Source organism: Tarenaya hassleriana, unplaced genomic scaffold (genome assembly GCF_000463585.1).
Source record: "Tarenaya hassleriana unplaced genomic scaffold, ASM46358v1 Cleome502, whole genome shotgun sequence".
Lineage (NCBI taxonomy): Eukaryota > Viridiplantae > Streptophyta > Magnoliopsida > Brassicales > Cleomaceae > Tarenaya > Tarenaya hassleriana.
Window position 1 is genome coordinate 34,750 of NW_010967729.1, and position 13,242 is coordinate 47,991.

The window sequence follows — 13,242 nt, forward strand, 5'->3', positions numbered from 1 at the left end:
TCAGCATCTACTTGTTGCTCTCGAACTTCCTCAAGTTTGATCCTACTCCCACTGATTCTTTTGGAGACGAACTCTCGCTCCATAAAAGTCGCATTCCTGGCAATGAAACAAGTCGTGCCTTATACGTGTGCACGTTGCCATCCATGTCGGTCTTCTTCTTGAAGATCCACTTGCATCCGATGGGTTTTATCCCTTCAGATGCATCAACTAGAGTCCATACTTGGTTGTCTGACATGGATTGCATCTCGAACTTCATAGCCTCGCGCCATTTCTCGGAATCGGGACTCGCCATAGCCTCTGGGTATGTGGTAGGCTCGTCATGTTCCAATAACATGAGCTCCTCATTCCCAATTACGAGAAATCCGTATCTCACAGGCTCTTGGCGAATCCTGCCTGATCTCTGAGGTTCACTCGTCCCAGAAGGTTTTGTCGATCCTAGGAACCCGAGGATGGTGTGCAAGCTTCAGAGGTCCATTTATGGACTGAAGCAGACTTCGAGGAGCTGGAACCTTCGCTCTGATGAGACAATCAAAAGGTTTGGTTTCTCACAGAACGAAGACGAGCCGTGTGTTTACAAGAAGGTCAGTGGGAGCACAATAGATTTTCTAGTGCAGTACGTGGATGACATTCTCCTTATAGGGAATGACGTTCCTACCTTGGAAGACGTTATGTCTTGGCTAGGAACACAGTTTTCTATGAAGGACCTAGGAGAAGTGGCCTATATTTTAGGCATCAAGATCTATAGAGATAGATCGACACCTGATGAGCGAGAACGCATGGATCGGATTCCATATGCTTCGGCAATTGGATCCATCATGTATGCCATGCTTTGTACTCGACCGGATGTATCCTATGCGTTGAGCATTACGAGTAGATATCAGTCAGATCCAGGTGAGTCACACTGGATCGCCATCAAGAATATCCTGAAGTACTTGAGAAGGACTAAGGATGTATTCTTGATATACGGGGGTCGGAAGATGAGCTCGCTGTAAAGGGTTACAGCGATGCTAGCTTCCAGTCAGACCCGCTACAGATCGCAGTCTGACTATGTTTTCTGCTTAAACGGAGGCGTTGTTAGCTGGAAAAGTTCCAAGCAGGGACCGTTGCAGATTCTACTACAGAAGCTGAGTATATTGCAGCGTCAGACGCAGCAAAGGAAGCTGTTTGGATCAGAAAGTTTGTTGGTGACTTGGGTGTGATTCCTAGTGCTGATAGCCCCATTGCTCTATATTGTGACAACAATGGAGCGATCACACAAGCGAAAGAACCCAGATCCCATCAACGATCCAAACACGTACTCAGACGGTTTCACCTTATCAGGGAGATCATAGACAGAGGAGATGTGCACATTTGCAGAGTGTCGATAGATGACAACATTGCCGATTCGTTGACGAAGCCTCTCCTTTCGTCGATGCATGAGAGTCATGTTAGGAATATGGGCATTAGATGTTTAGTAGTCCATGATTAGAGCAAGTGGGAGATTGTTGGTTTAGTGCTCTATGATGTACTGCTACATGAGCTTTATTTGGATATATTTGATGTACTTACACTTTCTATGAGTTTATGGATGAGTGTTTTATTCATTACATGTTTTGGCATACTTGATGTGTTATGATATCCATGTATTGTTGTGAACAATACTAAACTCTCTAGTCATGTATCATTGTGGGAATAATGATATACCAAGACTAGTATGATGTGTGATTGATGATCATATAGATGATCATAGGTATTGGATACGATCACAATCATAGGTATTCGTTGGAGAACGGAATACTGGATTGACCCACATGAGATTGTCGTATGGACTAGCGTCATGACTTGAATCTCATATGGCGGTTCCGTGATTGGATCCTAAGACCTGAGATATCTACGGAATCCAACATGAGGAGTTGCGTACTTTGAATCCGTCAAACGTCCTGCATAACAGGAGGACTATAAAGGCGTGTATCAGGTATGAAATGAATCATGTGCTGGATTGTAGATAGTCAAGACGGGATTTGTACCTCTCGTAAAAGAGAGAGATATCACTGCCCCTCGTGTGAGCGAGACTGTAGAAATGTGTGGCCGCACTATAGACCAAGGTCGTCTATTTCAGACAGTCGAGCTAAGTGAACGAGAAAGCAGTCGAATCAGATAAGGTGGCTTTTCCATGCCTTATGTTCGACATATGATATCGCGATACAAAAGGATCATCAACCGGAATCATCACTAGCGTTCGTAAGATCACGAACAAACTCTATTCGAGATAGGTAGTCATAGTGTCTTACTAGAGACCGCCTATGACTTGTATATCCGGAATAGAGATTTCGGGTTATACTGCTATACCGAATGAGCCTGCAGGGTCACACATGCAGGGAAGGACGAAACGCACGAGAAAACGACGGAAAAACCAAGACGGAAGGGACTGGAACAGACAGACCAGAAGTCCGGAACAGACGGTCCGCCAGGTCCAGACCCGAGGTCCATGACTAGTCGCAGACCGTTCGTTCTAAGTGTTGGAACAGACGGTCCGCGTAGACAGCAGACCGTTCGTTCTGGCTTGTCTGGAACGGACGGTCCACATGAGCAGACCGTCCATTCTGGCTTGCTGGAACGGACGGTCCATGTGTATTTCTGGACCGTCCGTTCCGGGTTTCGGGTTTTTCCATAATTAAACCGAATTAGGGTTAAATCACCTTATAAGAAGAAAATTAAAAACCCTAATGGTTAAGAGACTTTTAGAGCCACCTGGCACAGAACTGGGAGAGCTTTTGGTGAGATCCAAAGAGTTCTAAGAGTTCCAAGTCTCATTTTCTCGAAGCATCAAACCGAATAGCAGATTTAGATCCTAGCAGACAAGTTTCAACCGTTGGAATCCATCCTGAGGTGTGGATACGTGTAGAGGGCGAGGTATTCTTCCTCCCTTTCGTGATCAGACGAATTCTTCAATTGATACAGACCTCGTATCGATTGAGGTAAGCGTTCTTACTCTTCTACGAATCATAGAAGCATGGTTCTAGGGTTTATTAAATTTTTGTTTTACATCCGCTGCGCAAACCCTAGAATCGATCTCTTAGGAATAGGATTCGCTCTAGAGATCGCAGGAATCCCAACACTTGACGAATATTACCAGATCTTCGAGGTCCACTAGGAGGTGCTATCTCAACAACTTGTGATACAGGTTGAACTCTTTCGACTTGTTCACTCGGTTCTTCGACTATTTGTGGTTCTCGAACTTCTTCGAGATCTATTCTACTCCTACTAACTCTCTTGGAGACGAACTCTCTCTCCAAGAAAGATCCATTCCGAGCAACAAACACTTTGTTCTCGGATGAGTTGTAGAACCAGTACCCTTTAGTTTCCTTAGGGTAACCCACGAATATGCATTTATCAGATTTGACGGATAGCTTATCAGCCAGACGTTTCACATAAACATCGCATCCCCAAATCTTCATGAATGCTAACCTGGGACGTTTCCCAGTCCATATCTCATATGGAGTCTTCTAAACCAACTTTGTTGGACAGTTGTTCAGTATATGCGCAACCGTTTCCAGTTCGTAGCCCCATAAGGATTTAGGAAGATCGACCTGATCCATCATAGCCGTACCATATCTAATAAGGTTCGGTTCCTCCTCTCGGACACGCCATTCCACTGTGGCGTTCCAGGTGGAGTCAGTTGTGACACAATCTCACAATCTGCCAGATAGTCAGTGAACCCTTGGCTCATATACTCGCCACCTCGATCAGATCCAAGCAACTTGATCGTCTTGCCAAGTTGGTTCTGTACCTCGTTTCTGAAAATCTTGAACAATTCAAGTGTTTCAGATTTATATCTCATCAAGTGGACATAACCGTACCTACTGAAATCATCAGTAACTGTAACAAAATATAGATAACCTCCTCTAGCGGGTGAGCTCATAGGACCGCATACATCACTATGTATGAGGTCTAGCAACTCTGTAGCCCGTTCTCCTTTTCCAGTAAAAGGAGATTTTGTCATCTTGCCCATCAAACAAGAATCGCACGATTCGATTGATTCATAATCAAAAGAATCAAGAAGTCCATCAGAATGAAGCTTCGCTATGCGTTTCTCATTGATGTGACCAAGTCGACAATGCCAGAGATAGGTCGGGTTTAAGTCGTTCGGCTTAAACCGCTTGGTACTAACGTTATAGATCGAACTGTGTCCAGACATTTATCATCCAAAATATAAAGTCCATTAAACAGGTAACCATTACCATAAAATAAAGCGCCTCTATAAATAGATAAAGTTTTGTTCTCAATAACAAAACGAAAACCATCAGAATCCAAACATGAAATCGAAATAATATTCCTGCTAATGACAGGTACAAAATAACAATAATGTAATTCTAACACAAGTCCAGAAGGTAAAGTAAGATCATAAGTCCCAACGGTCAACGCAGCAACTCTTGCTCCATTCCCGACGCGGAGATCCACTTCTCCCTTCGCTAGCTGCCTACTTCTTCTCAAGCCCTGCACATTTCCACAAATGTGTGAGGCATATCCGGTATCTAATACCCATGATGTAGAAGTAAACAAATTAGCCTCTATAACGAAGATACCTGAAGAAGAAGCTTATGCAAGCTTCTTCTTCTTCAGATCTTTCAGGAGTTTGCAGTTTCTGCGCCAATGCCCAATAGCATGGCAGAAATGGCACTCTCCCTTCTCAGCCTTCGGCTTAGGCTCGGCGGCAACACTTGCCGTTTTGCCCTTGCCTTTCACGCCCTTGGAACGCTTCCTCTTGTTGGAACTCTTTCCAACCATTGAAGCTTCTGCAAGCTTCTTCTTCTTTTGATCTTCCAGGTAGAGTTTGCAGTTTCTGCGCCAATGCCCGATGGCATGGCAGAAATGACACTCTCCCTTCTCAGCCTTAGACTTAGGCTCGGCGGCAACAATTGTCGTCTTGCCCTTGCATTTCTTGCTCTTGGAACGCTTCCTTTTGTTGGAACTCTTTTCTTTTTCTCGACTTTGATGTTCTGCTCGGCCGATCGCAACATCCCATGTAGCTCGGTCAAGTCCTTCTCCATCCCATGCATGTTATAGTTCATGACAAACTGGTCAAAACTATCCGGAACGGATTAAACAACTAGGTCTACTGCCAATTCACGACTAACATCCAACCCTAGTCTGTCAAGATCCTCTAGATAACCCTTCATCTTGAGGATATGAGTACTCACGGGCGAACCATTGGCCATCTTACAGTTGACCAAGTTCTTAAGGGCGTTAAATCGCTCGACCCTTGCCTGTTCCTCTAACATAGTACTGAGATGTTCGATCATCTCGAAGGCATCAATTCCTTCGAGTTGTTTCTGCAACTCAGCCGACATAGATCCGAACATCAGGCAGGTCACGTCCAGGTTGTCATTGATGTGCTTCTTCCAGCACGTAGAGCTTCCGCTCATGCCTGAGAACAATTCTCAGGTTGCGGTACCAGTCGAGAAAGTTTCCACCAGTGAGTCTCTCCCGATCCAGGATGGATCGCATGGAGAGATTAGCCAGATTACCTACAGCAGTCATATTCTATAGAAAAAAAACAAACAAACAGACAAAAAACATGCAAGTCACTTAGTACACATACTATCACAGATAATAGATGCAATATGACAGGCTCCCACTAAGAAAAACACCCTCAATGAGTTTCTAAGTGAGCTAGGATCCATATTTCACATGCTTTTGAGTCAGCTAGGGCATGACGCTTAAAACCATGCTATTTAGGTAGACAACACATTGTCAATCATATCATATATGACTCCTCGATGAGTATGGGATAGTGATACGCTATCACTGCATGTTCCTCATTCCATCCTTACCATTAGGTCCAAGTCCGACTTGATAACCCAATTCAAGCTCAACCATATTCGAGTTATGAGAATCAAGATTTATTTCTCCATACTGCCTCATCAAGATAGTCAGGCACGCTCAGCTAGGGCATGACCCGTAACCATGACGATCGAGGCCTTGACAGCTGCTCTACTAATGGGCGGTAATAGCTTGAGATTGATCATGAGGAAAAAGGACAAAATTTCGAACTTGAGAAGTGTCTGAGGTCTAGTCCGGAGCTGACCAGAATCTGGTCCGCCGGACTGACTTCAGTCAGCTTCTCTGGTCCGCCGTTCTGTCCATTTTGAGAAATATTCTGAGCTTGGTCCGGACCAACTCAGTCTTCTTCTCTCCTCCGAGCTGACCAGGAATCGGAGCTCTAGACTGTTCAAAAACTGAGCTTGGTCCGTTCCTTCAACTCCGAGCTGACCAGAGGAAGCGGAGCGCAAACCAACTGGGCTTGGTCTGGGGCTGACCAAACTTGGCCAGCTCCGGACCAACTCAGTCCGCTTCTTTTGGTCAGTCCGCCAATCCTCATCTCGGACCTGGGATGCCTTCGCTTAGTCAGCCGGACTAACTTTTGGTCCGGAGCTGACCAGCGAGGAATTTGGTCCTCCTGACCAATCTCGCGGTCCGGAATCCGATCTGCCTGTTGGTCCGGCTGACCGCGGATAGATCAGATTCGGGACAGATTTTTCGGGTTTCAAAAATTAGGGTTTCACCCCCATTTCGTTGCACCGTTAACCCGTCCCAGACTCCATACCATCCATGCATCATTCAACAATCACAAATATCATTAAACATGCATAGATTCAATGATTACATGCAATTTAACGATTAAAATCATGCAATCAAACGACAAGCACGGCGATATATAGAGAACTAGGCTCTGATACCACTGTTGGGATTCCTGCGGGTTCCTAGCATGCGATCATATCGATCTAGGGTTTGGTTTACTAGGTTTCATGCAGCGGAAGAAAGATCTAAACCTAGTCAAACGTCACACGCAACCAAACTTGGCAAAACCCCGCAAAATCGTGTATATCACCGAGGGAATCGTTATTTACCTCGTTCTCAATGAAACTTGAAGCAAATTCCGATCCGGGGCCTGTTCTTAATCACCTAGGACTGAAGTTACAGTCCCTCTACACGTATCCACACCGACGGGAAGGATTCCAAACGATTTGGAACGTATCTGCTAGGATTAGTGAAGAAAAGGGTAACTCAAGAGACCGAATCTAATCCCGAGAAGCTCAAAAATGAAAAGAGTGAATTCTCTAGGGTTCTTAGATGTCTCTCTGAGTTTTAAGGCGGCCTTAATTAAGTTTGGACGAAATTCCAAACTTAAATAAGCTTAAAAAACCCTAAAACCGAAATTTGGAAAATTTCTAAATCCCGGTCCGCCGGACCAAGTTAAGTTCGAGGCTCGCGGACCGCCTGATTTGAAGGCTTGGTCCGGCTGACCAAGGTTTGATCAGCTCCGGACCAAGTTTCTTCTTCGTCAGCTCAGTCCGACTCACATGTCCTCGGTCCGCCTGACCTAGCGTCTGGTCCGGAGCTGACCAACTCTTGGTAAGCCAGACCAGACCTGGACAAATGACCCCGAACCACACTTTCGGACCACCTGGACTAACCAACATGCTGAACACTCCTTTTCATGCTCGTTTCGGCCAAATCTCGTTTCCATTCTTCGGATTCTTCACGTATAAGTCCATCCTTAGTGGTGTGTGACCCTGTAGGCCCATTCTAAGCGGTAGTGACTTCGGAACGTTTTCCGAACCACAAGTCATGGTTAGCCTCTAGCAAGATGCCATGACCACCCACTTAGAATTGAGTTAGAGGTGATCTAACCAAGGCATTAACGGATCAAGTTCTGGTCCTTTGTCTCACGATATCATATGTTGAACAAGGGCATGGTTTGAGCCACCCTTCAAGTTCAACTGCTTTCTCGTCTTGGCAAATCGACTAATAAAATAGATGCAACTTCATCTATAGCGTGGCCACGCGTTTTTCATAGTCCGACTTCCACGAGAGGGCCCATCAATATCTCTTCTGTTAAGGAGATGACAAGTCTCATATTGCATGCCTACTATCTCCATATGATTCGTGAACATACCTGATCAACGCCGTTATAATCATCCGGTTAAAGACGACGTTTGACGCAGTCAAGACACGTCACTCCTCATATCAGATACTCTAGACATCTCAGGTATGAGGATCCAAGAACGAACCGCTGTATGAGATTCAAGTCATGACTCTGTCCATGTGACAATCTCATGCGGGTCATCCAGTCACTCGTTCACAATGAGTACCCATGATTGTGATATGCATTCAATGCATCGATCACACCTCATGATAGTCTTAATTCACCATTGTTCCCGCAATGATAACTGACCAGGGAGTTTAGAATCATTCTGTAACGATTCAAGGATATCGAAATATAACAAACATGCCAATTATATAACGAGAAAAAGTAATGCATTTATAAACCAATGAATCAATACAAAGTCGAAATGTCATATCAAGGATCATCCTAGAGCATTACAACCAACATCTCCACCCTTAGAAATAATTCCTACGTGTTAAGGTTATCCCGAAGCTACGGTGGTTTAGTTATCTGAATTTACTTAGTTTGTTTATTGATTTGTTTTCGGTATTCATATATTTCATTTGTTATTTCCTGATCTAATTCTTAGTCGAGTCTTGTTCTTAGTGTTAACTATTCTCTGTGTTTGACCCTGGTACTACAGTTGATCCGTATCCTTGCGGTGTTCGCTGTATCTAGGTTTTTATTACTTGAGCTTATTTATACACCTAGATTTGCATTATCAAGTTTTTGGCGCCGTTGCTGGGGAATAGTTTAGCGCTAGGATAAAGATTCCTTTGAATCTAAATCCCTTTTCTTTTTTGTTTTTCCTCGATTTCTTGATCTATTCTTTGTGTTTGTTCTACTTTCTGGTGTGTAGGTTTTCGGTGTATGACCAGGAGTTCTGGGTTTGACAACCTAGTACCTCTTAACCCTGCAATCGAGAAGTCCGCTAAGCGCAGTCGAAAGAAGAAACGACAACAAAGAAAGATGGATGAACGTGCTATAGTTGCTGAGAACAATAATGACACTTATGGGGCATACCTCCAGCCTAAGTATAGTCAGCAGCTTTCATGCATTCGTCGGTCTGACATCGACCGTAACAATTTTGAGTTTCAACCAGCATTCATCAATATGCTGAGCTCATCGGCTTTCAGAGGCAGACTATGCCAGTCGGTGAGGACAGTCTACGGAGTTACCGATGAATCTCTCATGCTCATGGCCTTTCCATTCTCCTTAATGGATACTGCTCTGGAATCTCTCTACACACTACCTCCAGATTCCATATTCTCATGGGAACAGATGCAAGAAACGTTCATGCAGCGGTTCTTCCCCGCTAGCAAGACCCAGCTCCGAAACAACAGATTAACTCATTTTTGCAGGAACCTGATGAATCCTTACGTGAAGCTTGGGATCGCTTTCAAGGATACCAGAGAACATGTCCTCACCATGGATGGGATAAAAGGTACCTTATTTCCACTTTATTGCAGGGATTAAAGGAGGACACTCGGGTTCTTATTCGAGTAGCATGTGGAGGAAGCCTCAACGAAAAGTCCTTCGACTTCATAGAGCAACAAATCAACAAGATGGCCAACGAGTGTGCTCCCTCTCACGAGTTTATCAGAAACGTTAGCCTCAAAGACAGTCGTGCAGGTAAGGAAAGTCTATCTGAAATTCATGCATTACGTGCAGAATTGGCAAAACTTAAAATGCAGGTTGAGAATGCCCATCAGATCTCAGATTTAGACACATCAGCCAACGGGTACATGATCGAAGATGTCTACTACGTAGATAACAACCTGTACTCGAATGTGTACAATCCGGGGTGGAAGAATCATCCAAACTTCTCGTACAAGAATTCTTCCGACGTCTTGAATACTCCCCTCGAAAATTTTGGTGGTCCGGCTAATCAGGGTCTTTCTCAAGGATATCAACCTCGATCTCGAGCTGTCTCGCAGCATCAGAATCAAGCCATTCAACACTATCTAGCACCTCTTCAGTCTCAGCAGAATTATGCTCTTTCTCCGCCTCCACCACAGGTAGATTCTGCCCTCGATCTTAAATCTATGTTTGCACAGCTTATGCAGGGTCAAGAAGCTATTCGCACCGAGATGCGTAAACATCAACAAGAGACCGACACCCACTTGAAGCTTGTCGATAACCAGTTGGCTCAACTCACAGCCTCTATACCTTCGCGACCTCAAGGATCACTTCCCGGGAAATCCGAGACAAATCCTAGAGAGCACTGCAATGCAGTGTTCTTGAGAAGCAGGAAGCAACTTGAGGATGTCGTCCCTCCTACTCCTGAAAAAGGTGAGTTTTCTTACTCTAGATCTACGATCACCTCTAACATTCAGTCTGCAGATACTCCAGTTAAGATGACATGTGAGGAAGAACCAAAGTATGTACCTCCACCTCCCAGACCTCCTCTAGTTCCATTCCCTTCACGACTTGTGCAACAAAAAGAGGCCAACCAGTTTAAGCGCTTCACGGATATGATAAAGAAATTGGAGGTCACAATACCTTTTCATGAGGTAATCACTCAAATGCCCTCTTATGGCAAATTTCTCAAGGATATTCTGGCTAGGAAGAAGACGAAGGAGATGAGGATGGAGTAGATGTTCGAATGATAGACCTCGGACACACCAAGGGTGGGCTCGGACACACCGAAACCGGGGCAAGGCCGGACACACCAAGCCTTAGGCTAACGGACACATTGTCGACGACAAGGAGGGAGAAAGCTCAACCTCAAACAATGGCAATTAACCAAAGGAAAATTTCCGATTGTCAAAGTGTAACTTTACAAGAGGAGGGAGAGGGGATTAAGTAGAAATTACTCAAAGGCAAAGCATTAAATGATAAATGGCATGCAAGCCATGTAGAGCCCAGGACATTAATGCTAATTTTGACTTAGAAATATGGTTGTTGGGCCTAAATACGTGCAGCCCATATTCGTGATCCGTTAGTCCTGTAGAGTTGGCTCCGTAAGATGACACGCGAAGACATTCCGAGACTTGAGATTGGCGTCGCTCAGGAATGACGTGTCAAGGCCCCGTGTCCCGTCAAGGTGGAACTCCAAGTCGGACATAAGTGAGTTACGAATGGCCGAAGCTTTGGCACGAGTGAGTGGAGGCTCGGCCCGATGTGATACTCGTGAAGGCTTCGTATATGGTCCGTTGGATGCGATGACGGGGTTGGACATCCGAGATGATAGTGGAACGTCCTGTGTATCGGCAAGTGGCGATCGGTCGACAGAGACGCCGAATGTTCGGCCGATCGAGCAACATTCTCCAAAGCTCCTTGCTTCGCTCCTTGCTCCGTTTCAAGTCCCTCGTCCGAGCTCCGGATGTCCTCATCATTCCCTCCCCCTTGCGAAGATTTCGCCCATGAAATGTCGGTAATTGCATCAAAAGGAAGTAAATAAGAGACATTGAAAGTAGGAGATACAGTATACTCACTGGGAAGTTCTAGACGGTAAGCATTATCATTGATTCGCTCTAAGACTCTAAAGGGACCGTCTCCTCGCGGTGAGAGGTTGGACTTGCGCTTGTCGGGAAAACGTTCGGTTCGAAGGTGTAGCCACACCAAGTCTCCTTCTTTGAATTGGACCACCTTGCATCCTTTGTTCGCCTGTCGCGCGTATTGTTTGGTCCTGTGAGCAATGTTCTCACGAACCTGCTGATCGAGTGCCTTAACGAGCAGCCTTTCGGGCTCCATCGAGGTTAACTAGCTTGTCATTCGGAAGGGCGACGAGATCTAAGGGAGTAGTCGGATTAAAGCCTTAGATGACCTCAAATGGGGAGTGTTTCGTGGCCGAGTGAACGGCACGATTATAAGCAAGCTCGATATGAGGAACACACTCAACCCAACTCCCTACATGTTTACCGAGGGTGGCTTTCAAAAGCGCGGATAAAGTCCGGTTTACGACCTCGGTTTGTCCATCCGTCTGCGAATGACAAGTGGTAAAATAGACGAGTTTAGTGCCGATCGTTTTCCATAACGTCCGCCAAAAGTGGCTTAGGAACTTAGAGTCCCGATCCGACACTATCGTCTTTGGTATGCCGTGAAGTCTCACGACCTCTTAAAAGAAGAGATTGGCTATGTGCTTAGCATCGTCCATTTTAGCACACGGCAAAAAGTGAGCCATTTTCGAAAACCGGTCGACGATGACAAAAATGGAGTCCTTATGTTGGATCTTGGGCAGCTCAAGTACAAAGTCCATCGACACGTCTACCCAAGGATGAGTAGGGATAGGTAATGGCATATAAAGTCCATGAGGTTGCGTTCTGATTTTGCCTTAAGGCAATCGACGCACTTAGCACAGAATCTTTAGACCTCCCTCTTGAGGTGCGGCCAATAGAAATGGTCGTGTATGGCGGCCAATGTCTTTTCAACTCCAAACTGGCCAGCGAGGGCGCCGCCATGAGCCTCGTGGAGAATGATATTCCTCATCGATCCTTGAGGGATACAAAGCCGCTTGTCGCGGAAGAGGTAACCATCGTGCAAATACAACGGGCCCCATGCACCGTTTCCGCACTCGGAGACGATGGAACCAAAATCGGGATCGGTCCAGTATTGATCTTTTAAGTACTCGAATCCAAACGTCCGAGTCTCCATGACCGATATCAGAGTGTGGCGTCGAGATAATGCATCAGCGACGGCATTATCCTTTCCCTTCTTGTACTTAATGACGTACCGAAAAGTCTCGATGAATTCAAGCCACTTAGCGTGCCTACACTTAAGAGCGGTCTATCCCTTGAGGTGCTTAAGGGTCTCATGATCCGAATGCACGATAAATTCTTTGGCGAGCAAATAATGCTGCCAAGTCGCTAGAGCACGCACAAGAGCGTAGAGCTCTTTGTCGTAGGTCGGATAGTTTAGCGTAGCTGCACTGAGCTTCTCACTAAAGTTGGCCAGGGGCCTCTTCTCTTGCATGAGGACGGCATCAATGCCAATCCCGGAGGCATCGCACTCTATTTCAAACATTTTGTCAAAGTTTGGAAGGACTAAGACCGGTGCGGTAGTAAGGCTGTCCTTGAGAGCGGAGAATGCGCGCTCTTGAGCCTCACCCCATTCAAAGACCACATCTTTCTTAGTGATTGCGATAAGGGGAGCAGCGATACTGCTGAAGTCTCAGACAAATCGGCGATAGAAACTAGCGAGGCCGAGAAAACTTCGTACATGTCTGATCGTGGACGACGTCGGCCACTCCTGAATGGCCTTGACGCGACTCGCAACCCCTGAGAGCTGACCACGAATCCTAGAAAAACCAACTTGTTTGTGCAGAACGAGCATTTCTTAAGGTTTGCATAGAGGCTTTCTTTCCGAAGAGC

At 45.6% G+C, this 13,242-nt stretch overlaps 2 protein-coding genes across 2 annotated transcripts; one reads left to right on the forward strand and one right to left on the reverse strand.

The window, feature by feature from the left end:
- The first annotated feature begins 9,043 nt into the window (after positions 1-9,043).
- LOC104827528 lies at positions 9,044-10,527 on the forward strand. Its single transcript, XM_010560706.1, has 2 exons — positions 9,044-9,349; positions 9,400-10,527. Exons 1-2 carry the CDS (start codon positions 9,044-9,046, stop codon positions 10,525-10,527), a joined length of 1,434 nt encoding a protein of 477 aa, XP_010559008.1.
- Positions 10,528-12,238: 1,711 nt separating this feature from the next.
- LOC104827529 lies at positions 12,239-12,895 on the reverse strand. The gene is made up of 2 exons (XM_010560707.1): positions 12,752-12,895; positions 12,239-12,658 (listed from the first exon to the last, which is right to left on the reverse strand). Exons 1-2 carry the CDS (start codon positions 12,893-12,895, stop codon positions 12,239-12,241), a joined length of 564 nt encoding a protein of 187 aa, XP_010559009.1.
- Between the last annotated feature and the right edge of the window lie 347 nt (positions 12,896-13,242).